Source organism: Amyelois transitella, chromosome 20 (assembly GCF_032362555.1).
Source record: "Amyelois transitella isolate CPQ chromosome 20, ilAmyTran1.1, whole genome shotgun sequence".
In the NCBI taxonomy this organism is placed as follows: Eukaryota; Metazoa; Arthropoda; class Insecta; order Lepidoptera; family Pyralidae; genus Amyelois; species Amyelois transitella.
The window spans coordinates 1312545-1325708 of NC_083523.1; the positions used below are offsets into that span (position 1 = coordinate 1312545).

The 13164-nt window shown below is 38.0% G+C and overlaps 1 protein-coding gene across 2 annotated transcripts in view; it reads left to right on the plus strand.

Annotated features, from left to right (window-relative positions):
* LOC106138441 (regulator of G-protein signaling loco) overlaps positions 1-13164 on the plus strand; it is an 86604-nt gene that overhangs the window by 70958 nt on the left and 2482 nt on the right. Inside the window, exons 4-11 of one of the 2 annotated variants that reach the window (XM_060949859.1) lie at positions 1177-1275; positions 2114-2265; positions 3067-3256; positions 3822-3980; positions 5539-5670; positions 10085-10270; positions 11756-12001; positions 12631-12753. In XM_060949859.1, coding sequence (XP_060805842.1) covers positions 1177-1275; positions 2114-2265; positions 3067-3256; positions 3822-3980; positions 5539-5670; positions 10085-10270; positions 11756-12001; positions 12631-12753 — 1287 coding nt within the window. The remainder of the gene's footprint in view (positions 1-1176; positions 1276-2113; positions 2266-3066; positions 3257-3821; positions 3981-5538; positions 5671-10084; positions 10271-11755; positions 12002-12630; positions 12754-13164) is intronic. The other variant, XM_060949860.1, reaches the window with a different exon arrangement.

A 13164-nucleotide genomic window follows, 5' to 3' on the forward strand; every position in this document is an offset into this window, starting at 1 on the left:
TACTTTTTATTCATATTCTAGCATCGAATCAAAGAAATTATAGTTCTTATCCATATTAATATAAAGTTTAATTTGTTCTAGAATTATTTCCTCCCACAGTCCATATATTAAGATACGATCTCTTACATAATAGTAATGATTATAACTTTTGATAAAATCGTCTGCTTTCATTGTTTTTCGGTTCAAAATGGCCGATAGAAATTCTCATATGTCGCTTTCAAGAATTTGATTTGAAGGTTAGGTACAAAAGTTTGTAGCGGGGAATTTGTAATACCTAGTTGAATTTACCGCGGTTAAGTCCCATGTCCGAATCTCCACTCATTCCATCTCACCCGATGGTAAGTGACGATGAAGAAGCCGAACTTCATCTACATGCCTATCCAAGAGGTACCCATTTATTCTAAGTACTTTTAAAAGTCCGCCAAGGACTTCAAAGCATTATATCCGGACAAATTCAATTTATTCAAGGAGAGTGTGGAGGGAAAGGTCTGAGTGGGAAGACCTAGACGAACGTATCTTGATCAAATTAAGGACGTCCTGGCAAAGGGTCAGGTCAAAAGTACCCGAAACCGCCGAGCTTGCATGAAGAGAGTTTTGAATGTGGATGAAGCGAAGGAAGTATGCAGAGATCGTGGCAAGTGGAAAGAGGTAGTCTCTGCCTACCCCTCCGAGAAAGAGGCGTGATTTTATGTATGTATGTATGTATACCCGGTCAAATTGTGAAACCATCTTCGATATGTGTTATTTATCTCTGACATGCTTATTTTACGATTATGTTGGTTATTGTCATTATTGTACCGTGTGGTTGCCGGCACTTTTGAATAAATCCATATTATTTCTATCGGTGGCGATTGAGGGGTTTGCTTATATAAACTTGGAATTTCTCTTGTAGGCGTGATGGGCTAGCAACCTGTCACTATTTGAATCTCGATTCCGCTATAAAACCATACGCGAACCGTATACTTTTTCTTCTGTTTACCTCGCATCAATATAGACATGACATATGTAATATTATTATTTTTGATGCATTTCTTTAATTTGTGAGCGTGTCTTTACAACAGCTGAGCGTGGCCAATCTTTTCAAGACTGGTGGCTCTTTCTACCCCGCTAGGGATATAGACGTTATCGTATGTATGTATGTGTAAGTCTTTAATTTGTTTGTTTGTTTGTCCCCAGAGCGAACAGTCGTCGCCTTTCCGACGCTGGACGACGACAGGCGGCGCGAGCGCACAGAGCTCTTACCGGCATCACGACCACCGCAATATGTACAACAAGGTGAGGAACAATAAATATATGCCTTGTCCCGCTTATCGCAAGCCCATTATTTTTAATAACTTTTCTAAATAGAGATTTGTCACAAATAATGAACTTGCACTAACGTTTATATAACTGAAAGTTATAATTACTTATTTAGCTTCTGCTAAGGATGATTTTAGGAAGGGGAATCTGCCTGTAATCGATATCCTCCTTTTTTTAAGTCGGTAAAACCTTCTCCTAAGTGTAACAAACACTTTCCTCAAACGGCATCAAAATCGGTCCAACGAAACGCGAGATAATCTCGGACAAACATACATACGTATGTATGTATGTTTGTCAACAGGTCAAGTCAACCGAGACCCATTTTTTTTAAGGCGGTTTACAATAATCCCCTCGTTTCCAGTGGAAAGTGCCGTTTTCATACATGTCGTGAAACTTAAAAATAATTATTTAAGTAACAATCGTAATGATGATATGGAACCCTTCGCGCGCGAGCCCGACTCGCACTTGGCCGGTTCTTTGCATATATATTTTATTACGTGACATTATTCCTATTATTATATACCTCATCATGGTAGGGAATATCGTAACACTAGTTTTCTATCAAATGAAGATTTTTATACATACATAGGTACATACATAAAATCACGCCTGTTTCCCGTAGGCTACATCTTTCCACTTGCCACGATCTCTGCATATTTCCTTCGCTTCATCCACATTCATAACTTTCTTCATGCAAGCTCGGCGGTTACGAACGTACCTTGATCAAATTAAGGTCGTCCTGGTAAAGGGCCAGGTCAGGAGTACCCGAAGATTTTTATCTCTGAGAACTAATGCTTACCCGTCTTGTCCTCAGCAGCAGATGAGCGAAGGCACCCCCCAAACCACCAGTTCCTGTGGCGGAGTGGCGCGCTGGTCTCTGGGTTTGGAACAGCTGTTGGCTGACCCGGCCGGGGCGGCTGCCTTCCTACATTTCTTGTCTAAGGAGTTCGCTGCAGAGAACATTAGGTTGGTATTGATTGTACATACATACATACAGAAAATCACGCCTCTTTCCCGGAGTGGTGGGCAGAGACTACCTCTTTCCAATTTCCACGATCTCTGCATACTTGCTTCGCTTCATCCACATTCATAACTCTCTTCATGCAAGCTCGGCGGTTTCGGATACTTTTGACCTGACCCTTTACCAGGTATTGATTGTAAATATGTATTTTCACAGTCAGTATGCCTCTGCCTCTTTTGGCTGAGATATTAAAGGACCTGGGGTCAAATTCCGTCGAGGGTATGATGGACAACGATTATGATTCGCCTCGGTCTTGTGGTTGTGTGTTTTTCTATACCTTGTATTTATTGTATAAATTATACTACTTTACTAGCCTTGCAGTGTGGTTCCCGGCACCAATACAAAAATAATAGGACCACTCCATCTCTTTCCTGTGGATGTCGTAAAAAGAGACTAAGGGATAGGCTTACAAACTTGGGTTTCTTTTTTAGGCTATGGGCTTGCAACCTCTTACTATTTGAATCTCAATTCTATGTATCATTAAGCCAAATAGATGAGCGTGGCCTATCCGCTTTTCTGGACTGTTGGCTCTATCTACTTCGCAAGGTATATCGACGTGACTATATGCATGTATGTACTTTACTAGCGTTGATTTACCATATCACCAGTCTCAAATATATATATATATATATATTTCCAAGTTTATTAGCCCTTTCTTTAGTCGCTTTTTCTATCCATCGGAAGAATATGGAGTAGTCTTTCTATCCACACGGTCACATCTCACAGTCAAATGTATATTTACACAGATTCTGGTGGCTATGCGAACAATACAGTACGACAGAAGACGCGTGCCGGCGGGCCGCTCTCGCCAAACAGATCTGGGACCGCCATCTTGGGGAGAGAGCTGATGAGCCAGTGAACGTGGACGCCACCGCCAGGAGAGCGGTGGCGGCGAGACTGGCCTCCGACCCGGCGCCGCCTGACTTGTTCCAACAGGTTAGATTGATGATAACTTGTTCTAAGTGGTATTCTAATTGCTGAGGGTATTGTAAAACATACGCTGCGAACTTCACGAGGGTTTTCCAAATAGCATGGATTTGTGTCTGCTCCGAAGTCTTCTGAATATTCGTCATCAAGTCCGTCCATCATGTTGGTGCTTGTCCTTGACTTCTTTTGCCAATCCAACAGTTGTCACAACCCAATAGAAAAATAAGTTTTTTTTGAGCTTTAGGGGTTTTTTAATACAAAATAATTTATTTTTATTTTTATTTAACATAAATTTTTTGACATATTTATTAATCTCTTAATTATTATTATTTGACATTGAAATGTTGATATAATGATCATAATTAGACAGAGCCTACATCCGTTGCTTATTAAAAAAAAATATTTAAAATTCGGACGTCTTCAGAGGGTAGATTCAAGACCTATGGTAACTATATTAAAAGAATAAAAGATTATGATAACGGTCTTTGATAATGTTAAAAAACAATTTTTTTTTTATTTCCGACACTTTCCAAAGCATAACACAGTGTTAACGATATTGAACCTTCCGTGGCAGGCGCAGAAGCAGATCTTCAACGTGATGAAGTTCGACAGCTACCCGCGCTTCCTGCGCTCGGGCGTGCACGCGGAGTGCGCGCGCGCCGACCTGCGCGGCCTGCCCGTGCCCTATGCGCGCGCGCAAGAGCGGGAGGACACACACGACACGCCCACTAAGGTGAGTCGCTATCTGTGAGGTTGCGTGCGTACTTAAATAAGTAAAATAATAAATAAATATATACGGGACAAATTACACGGATTAAGTGAGCCACGAAGTTCGAAACTTGTGTTACGTGATACTTACTCAACGATACTGTTTATTGACGTCCGATGAAAATGCTGTGGTGTAGTTTGTTCCGCCGCTTCTTCTACACATGCGCTTTGGAAGCGGTAGTAGTTATAATTAGATTTAAGTGATGTGACGTCAATAAGTGATACCTTGTATCCAATTTTGAAAATAAATCTATTCTATTCTATACTATATTTTATAATAAATACTTATACATACATACATATCATCACGTCTATTTCCCTTGCGGGGTAGACAAAGCCAACACTCCTGAAAAGACTAATAGGCCACATTCAGCTATTTGGTTTTAAGATAGAATTGAGATTAAAAAAGTGACAGGTTGCTAGCCCATCGCCTAAAAGAAGAATCCCAAGTTTATAAGCCTACCCTTTAGTCGCCTTTTACGACATCCATGGGCAAGAGATGGAGTAGTCCTATTCTTTTTTCTATTGATGCCGCGGGTATATACATAGATAAATATTCAAGGAGGCCCGTTAACAACTAATCAATTATCTACTAATAATATCACGTGTATTCAAATTATTTTATTTAATTTTATTGTGTCTGTAGCTATGAAATAATACTTGACAAGGGCGGACATTGAACTTGGCTCATAGTAAACAGCTGTCAAACTTGACAGTACATTCATTGTTCAGTATCTTGTAAATTCAAGTTAATAATATTTAAGATTATCTTTTGGCGATAAATGTCCACGTGCATAATTATAATTTGTGTTAATACCTTCTATATGTGTTTGTTGGTATTGATGTATGCTTATGAAATTATTTATTGTCTTATTTTAAATAATTTATGTGATTTAAACTTAAAAGAATTGTCAACATTTACTTAAACAATAAAATGTGTCAAGTAAAATGGTCTCACCACAATCTATTTTTTTATATTAGTTATTAAAACTGAGCTATCGATATTCGAAATGATTTTTGAGGTCAACTATCGACAGTTCAGCAACGCTAGTGATGACCAATAAAAAAGGGATTCAATACTTTCCGTAATAGCTCCTTTTTTATTTTATATAAATATTTTATTAAATGTAATAGTTTTCATGTATGTTTATTATAATTATGTAATTTTGTATTTGTGTAAATATAAATATATTTATTTAATTTGACCTCGCTTAAAGTTCTTTGTCAGACTCAACGGTTGACTGACAGATAATGCTCTTAGCATTAAGTCCGCCTATTTTATACTATACATATGTATTTTGTACAATAAATGTTTTCAGTAATTCATTCATATAGTCACGTCTACATCCGTTGCGGGGTAGACAGAGCCAACACTCTTGAAGAGACTAGGGATGATAAGAGACTAGAGATAAGGCCACGTTCATCTGTTCGTCTTTATGATAGAATTATTGAAAACAATAAATTATAAATAAACAATAATGCTTTATTGTTTATTTAAAATTTATTTGTTTATCTTCTTCCAGCTAAAGAAATCAGCGAGCAACGCCTCGGAGCGTCGCAGGAGCGGCGGCGCCTCGCTCCTGCCGTGGAAACGCGCACCGTCCAGGGATCGCGCCAGTGAGACGCAAACAAATCACACAGCACCTGTTACTGATGTAAGTACATACATACATATGGTCGGTCACGTCTATACCATTTGCGGGGTAGACAGAGCCAACAGTCTTGAAGAGACTGAATGGCCACGTTCAGCTATTCGGCTTATTGAGATTTAAATAGTGACAGGTTGCTAGCCCATCGCCTAAAAAAAGAATCCCAAGCTTGTGAGCCTATCCCTTATTCGCGTTTTACGACATTCATGGGAAAGAGATGGAGTGGTGGTACTCTTTTTTTTTCATTGGTGCCGGGAACCACACGGCACTAAGTAAGGCGGTAAGTTAATAAGGCACATTTTGTTTGTTTTGTGCCGTGTGGTTCCCGGCACCAGATATAATAAAAAAAAAAGAAATAGGATCACTCCACTCCATGTTGTTCCCATGGATGTACCAATAAAAAAAAGGAACCACACGGCATCAAATAAATCTTGTAAGTTATTTACCATTGATTGTGCTATTGTTGTGTAGGTAAAATCTAATTGCATTACAATATAAATAAATCGTTTGCTCGCGTGTTTTTCCGCGCAAATAATGAGACACACCTCTGTCTATATTAAAACGGAACAAACAACGATTTGATACCAAAAATAAACTTATGACAACACATATATATAGGTACATATTGATATTATGATACTAAAATAGTTATTTGCATACATACATACATATAGACACGTCTATATCCCTTGCGGCGTAGACAGAGACAACAGTCTTGAGAAGACTGAATGGCCACGTTCAGCTATTTGGTTTAATGATAGAATTGAGATTTTATATATTGAGAAATAGTTATTTATTAACAATATTATACAACAAGGCTTTTAAACTTGGAATTCTTCCTATTCTGGCTATATATCCTACTACTATTATAAAGGCGAAAGTTTGTATGGATGTTTGTTACTCTTTCACGCAAAAACTACTGAACCGATTACCATGAAATTTGGTATGTAGGTAGCTGAAGACCCAGAATAACACATAGGCTACTTGTTATCCCAGAGTTCCCGCGGGATTGATAGGGTTTCCATGCGGACAAAGTCGCGGGCGGCCTCTAGTGTATTATAAATTCGAAAATTTTAACGGTGAGGGAAAACATCGTGAGGAAACCTGCACCTTCAAGCAACTGGATGTGTGACCAAAAAGTGTTGCGGAGGTCAGACGGGAATCGCTTAATGTAAAAACCTGACTCACCCAATACCTGGATCCATGATCAAAGGCGTGCCCCTCCTCTTGTGGTGAGGATGCAACAGGAGCGAGGGGGAAGGAAGATTATAAATGCGAAAGTTTGTAAGGATATGTGGATGTGTGTGAGTGTGACCTTCCCCTGCAAGAAGAGTTTCCCTTCAAATTCAAATAATAGTATAATATGTATGAGTATGTTACACAATGGTAAAGGGTCAGGTCAAAAGTACCCGAAACCGCCGAGCTTGCATGAAGAGAGTTATGAATGTGGATGAAGCGAAGGAAGTATGCAGAGATCGTGGCAAGTGGAAAGAGGTAGTCTCTGCCTACCCCTCCGGGAAAGAGGCAGGATTTTATGTATGTATGTTACACAATTTCACTATGGTTGCATCATTTACGCCACGTCGACTAAACATACGGCCATTGTTAAACTTGTGGCGTTATCACGCTATATCTTAAAGAAAATATTTGAGAATCGATGCGCTATTTATACGGCGGCGCTATGTTTAGCTCGCGACTCCGTCCGCGTTATCAGTTCAAAGACATTGTGTAACGTTTATGTTTTACCATTAGATACAAGGGAGGGGTGTGATATATTTTCAATGTCTGTCAGTGGCGGCTAAAAGTATTTGTGGAATTTGATGCGGAGATTTTAAGCTTCTGAATCTTACATTTATCTTAATTAGTCTTGTGACATTAGCTCTGTCTACCCCGCGAAGGATGAAGGCATGTGTAAATTCACATTTATTTTTAATTTGCGTTTTTTAAATTTTCTACGGTACAAAGAAAGATGGATAATATAGATGTAATAGATTTGTTTAATTAATACAAATTTTGAAATAGACAGGTAGACAAAAACACTGTTTTCGGCCTCTGTTAATTATATTTATTTATCATTTAAAGTCCAGTTACTTGTGAGATATAGGTTCGTTACATACCTACAATTAATAATGTATTACAAATTATTTTTATTTATCAAAGATCAATGGAATTTGTACCGTTTCTTCTTCATTTGCGCATGCGCATTAAGCAGTCGCTTGACGTCAATAGTTATATATTATATGTATATACTTACCATTGTAAGTACCTGATTTCTTAAAATACATGTGTTAATTTTACCACTTAGACTAGAGTAACGTTAGTTTCTTTGTAATTATTGATTACAAGGAACAATAAAAGATATTCTGAATACTAACCGACGCTCTTACGGTGAGGGAAAACATCGTGAGGAAACCTGCACATTCAGGCAACTGAATGTGTAACCATGATCGATCCAATACGGGTTAGGTTAGGTTAGGTTGCGGAGTTCAGACGGGAGTCTTCGTGTAGAAACCTGACTCACCCAATCCAGGATCCATGGTCAAAGGCATACCCCGGGCTCCTCTACAGAGTGGTGAGGATGCAACCGGGACTTAAGCCAAGTGGAACAATAATAGACATTCTGCATTAAGATAACAGTTTGAACTGGAAATATCTGGTTTCAAACAGATATAAATGAAGTAAAGTGGGCATTGTGAATGGTTTTGAAATGATGACAGCTAACTGATTTATGCTGTTGTAAATATAACAATTGATTCTTATTTTATTTATTTTCTTAATGTAACAATGAGAGAATGAGAGTGGGTCGATGATCGGGTGTTTATTAAAAAGAATGTTATTCTTTGTTTTTGTTAGGTATACCTAATAAAATAAATCGTTATTTTAAACCCAAAAATGAACAAAATCTAAAGAGCTCAACGTGGCCTATCAGTCTTTTCAAAACTGTTATCCCTGTCTACCCCGCAAGGGATATAGACGTGATTATATGTCTGTATGTATCAACGAAATCTTATGTCGATTTCATTACAAAAAGAAACCACTTAACATACGTACATACTTGTAAAATAAACGTAACGGGTTAGTCAGAGCCAAAAGTCTTCAGTTTTCAGTCATTACAAATTATTGATTACTCACAATATATATATATTAGAAATAAGTAGTGCCCTTTAACTAAATTTCTCTTTAAGTTTTATTCTTATTTTCCTTGATGTACATAAATATATAAATAAATAAGTAATAATATAAGTAACATAACATAACCAATAATAACCTCTTCTCAATTAACATCTCACATCTCTAAACGTACGGAGTGAACAATTAATGTTAACTAAGTACTCACATACTGTACACGATATTCAAATTAACCTATTAATTTTTCATGTTGTTTTAGAACAAGCGTCTGGATAGTTCCGCAGAGTTATTAATGGATTACGATCGCTTTTAAATCGCCAGTTTTAATGAAACTATTCATTCGTATAAACACGTCTATATCCCTTGCTGGGTACACAGAGTCAGCACTCTTTAAAAGTCTGACAGGTTATGTTCTGTATTCTAATACATACATACATATAATCACGTCTATATCCCTCGAGGGGTAGACAGAGCCAACAGTCTTGAAAAGAAGGATAGGCCACGTTCAGCTGTTTGGCTTAATAATAGAATTGAGATTCAAATAGTGACAGGTTGATAACCCATCGCCTATAAGAAGAATCTCAAGTTTATAAGCCTTACCCTTATAGTCGCCTTTTACGACATCCATGGGAAAGAAACGGAGTGGCCCTATTCCTTTTTCTATTGGTGCCGGGAACCACACGGCGCAAATGATAGAATTGAGATTCAAATAGTGACAGGTTGCTAGCCCATCGCATACAAGAGGAATCCCAAGTTAATTATTAGCCTTTTCCTTAGTCGCCTTTATTCTTATGTAATAACTCTACCGACTTAGGAGGCGTATTAAGTTATGTCATAGTTTAACGGTATATTAACAATGACGACACGTTGTTATTATGTATCTTTAATATTTCTTAAAATAGAATGACATTTGAACGGAGAAAAGTCTCGAATAAACTTAGATAATGTTACACGGAAATAAGTTAATTTATTTTTGTAGTACTTAACTTGTTTCTTTAATGTCACTTTTTTTTCTTTATTACTAGCTGTGCCCGCGACTTCGTCCGCGTGAAATAGTTATTTTGATTTGTCTAAGTATGATATACAAACGTGATTATATGTATATAAATTACATTTAAATGATCTTCCCTTGTGGTAAAATCATCTCAAAGTTATCACGGTCATTGCTCACTGTCGGGTGGTGTTGCCAGATGGCGCCACCATCGTGGTCTGTTGTCTGTGGCTCTGTCTACCCCGCAATTGATGTAAACGTGACGTATATATTTAACTGACATTAAAATGACGTTCCCAGGTGGTGAAATCGTCTCAAACCAACCACGGCCAGTGTTCCCTGTGTCGGGTGGTGTTGCCAGATGGCGCCACCTCCGTGGTGGGCGTGGACGAGAACGTGACGGTGAAGAAGCTGGTGGACAAGCTGCTGGTGAGGAGGAATCTGGTGTGCGCCAATTACGATGTGCTGCTTAAGGATTGCGCGCAGGTATGTATCTCTATCCTACTATCCTACTACTATTATAAAGGCGAAAGTTTGTATGGATGTATGGATGTTTGTTACTCTTTCACGCAAAAACTACTGAACCGATTACCATGAAATTTGGTATGTAGGTAGCTGAAGACCCAGAATAACACATAGGCTACTTTTTATCCCAGAGTTCCCGCGGGATTGATAGGGTTTCCATGCGGACGAAGTCGCGGGCGGTCTCTAGTATATTATATAACTCTATATATTATACTAGCGGCCCGCCCCGGCTTCGCACGGGTGGACATATTTTTGTGTTTTATATTTTGAAATAAACAAAGAGTAAAAACAAATTTATGCCTGTGTCACTTTTGAAGGTCTATTCTATATCTGTGCCAAATTTTATCAAAATCGGACCAGTAGTTTTTGAGTTTATTCCACACAAACATACAAAAATACAAATCTTTCCTCTTTATTATTAGTGTGGATTATTATTAGTGTGGATGTGGATGTAGATATTATATTAAATGTATCATAATTGTGCCGTGTGGTTCCCAGCACCAATACCAAAAAAGAATAGGACCCCTCCATGTCTTTCCCATGGATGTCGTAAAAGGCGACTAAGGGACAGGCTTACAAACTTGGGATTCTTTTTTTAAGCGATGGTCTAGCAACCTGTCACTATTGAATCTCAATTCTATCATTAAGCCAAATAGCTGAACGTGGCAGTTCAGTCTTTTCAAGACTATTGGCTCTGTCTACCCCGCAAGGGATATAGACGTGACCATATGTATGTATGTATTAGAATACAGAACATAACCTATATGTATCATAATTTAATATTATTAATCTATAATAATTGTATATATATATATATATAATAATCTAATGTATATATATATATAAAATAATATATAATAATCTATAATAATTGTATTTATCTTGTAAGCATTTTGGATGTAATATCTGTTAGCTTGTGAGATGTATTGAATAATTAAATAAATAAATAAACTCTACCAAAAAATAGCACTAAATGATTTGTTATATGTGCATATGTATGTTGCGACATCTCTTTGCCACTAGCAGCCACCAAATATCAAGAAAAAGAAATCAAAATAGTGAAAAGTTAAACATGGGATCATAATTTCGTATCTCCCTAATGGATAAAAAACAAACTTTTTCTCATTGGTCTGAGATTGTTTATTTTAATAGCTTCTGCGCGAATGCGTCGCCCGTGTGAGAATTTCTAGAAAAACAGTAGTCCATGTTATTTCAAATGGTCTATTCTACCTGTGTATATGTAAATTTCATCAAAATCAGTTCACAAGTTTTTGAGCTTATTCGTTACAAACATACAAAAATATTATTTTTTTTTTGTCTTTATTATTAGTGTAGATTATAAAAATATGATAAAGTTTACTAGAGGCTAGCTCAATCCGTCTTAATTTTGCCCTGTTAATATTTATTTATGCTGATCTAAAATTATTAGTGTTTTATTATTACCAGGGCGAAACCCCCACCATAAACTTGAACGCGCCATCGTCAATTCTCGGCGGTAGAGAAGCTCTGGTAGAACGTTGCGCCGTAGTGCGCATAGAGCTGAACGGGCGCAGTGTGTGCGTCAGGTGCCGCGCGGCTCGCAAACTGAGACACGTGCTGCCCGCTGTACTGAAGAAGTACGTCCAGGCGGCCACTGTACAGCGGCGGGTGACGAGAGATGGCGCTGAAGTCAGCGTTGACACTTTGATGCAGGTAGCTGTAGATTTTTTTCATTCGGTCATTCATTCATAGGTATATTATATAACGTGTGGTTCCCGGCACTAATAAAAAATGGATAAGACCACTCAATCTCTCTCCCATGGATGTGGTAAAAGGCGACTAAGGGGATAAACTTGGGATTCTTCTTTTAGGCGGTGGGCTAGCAACCTGTCACTTTTTGAATCTCAATTGTATCTTAAAGCTAAACAGCTGAACGTGGCCTATTACTCTTTTCAAAGATTTTTTTTGTATATAAAGTGATAATAAAGGTGTGATTATAGTGTCTGTAACTTTTCAATAACAGATTAAAAATATTTTCATCATTTAAACCATGACTTATCTGAGCTTCAATATCAATTCTCTCGTTGTCTCCTCAATTTGACGGCCTCTGTGGCGCAGCGGTAGTACGCTTGTCTTGTCTTGCCCGGCCAGTGCATGATGAGAAATGAACTATCTCTTGTTGGCCAGGGTCATCTGAACGTTTATCTATATAAGTATTTATAATAAAACATAGTGTCGTCGAGTTAGTATCTCGTAACACAAGTCTCGAGCTTACTACGAGGCCAACTCGATCTGTGTAATTTGTCGCGAATATATTTATAGTTATTTAATCTTTCTGGTAGGATCTGGACGGCAGCCGCCTACAATTGGTGTTGTCGTCGGAGCCGACTACGGGCGACGGTGACGCGGACTCCCTCAGCGACCTCGCACTGAGGCTACACGAGGAATGCACTGAGGAAACACAGGTATGTATATATATTTTATTGTTATTTATTTATTTTTTGTATTGTTATTAATTCTATCATTAAGCCAAACAGCTGAACGTGGCCTATGAGTCTTTTCAAGACTGTTGGCTCTGTCAACCCCGCAAGGGATATAGACGTGATTATATATATGTATATCTGTTTGAGACCAGAGAGTAATATTGTTATTTATTTTTGATTACATCAACTAGCTGAACAACTACATCATACATATGAACGTGGCCTTTCAGTCTATTCAAGACTCTTGGCTCTGTCTGCCCCGCAAGGGATATAGACGTGACTTTATGTATGTATGTAACTAGCGGGAAGCCCGCGATTCAACCCGCATAATATATAGAAAAATCCAGTAAATTCCCCGTTTCATATGTAGATTATAAAGATCTTATATTTTTA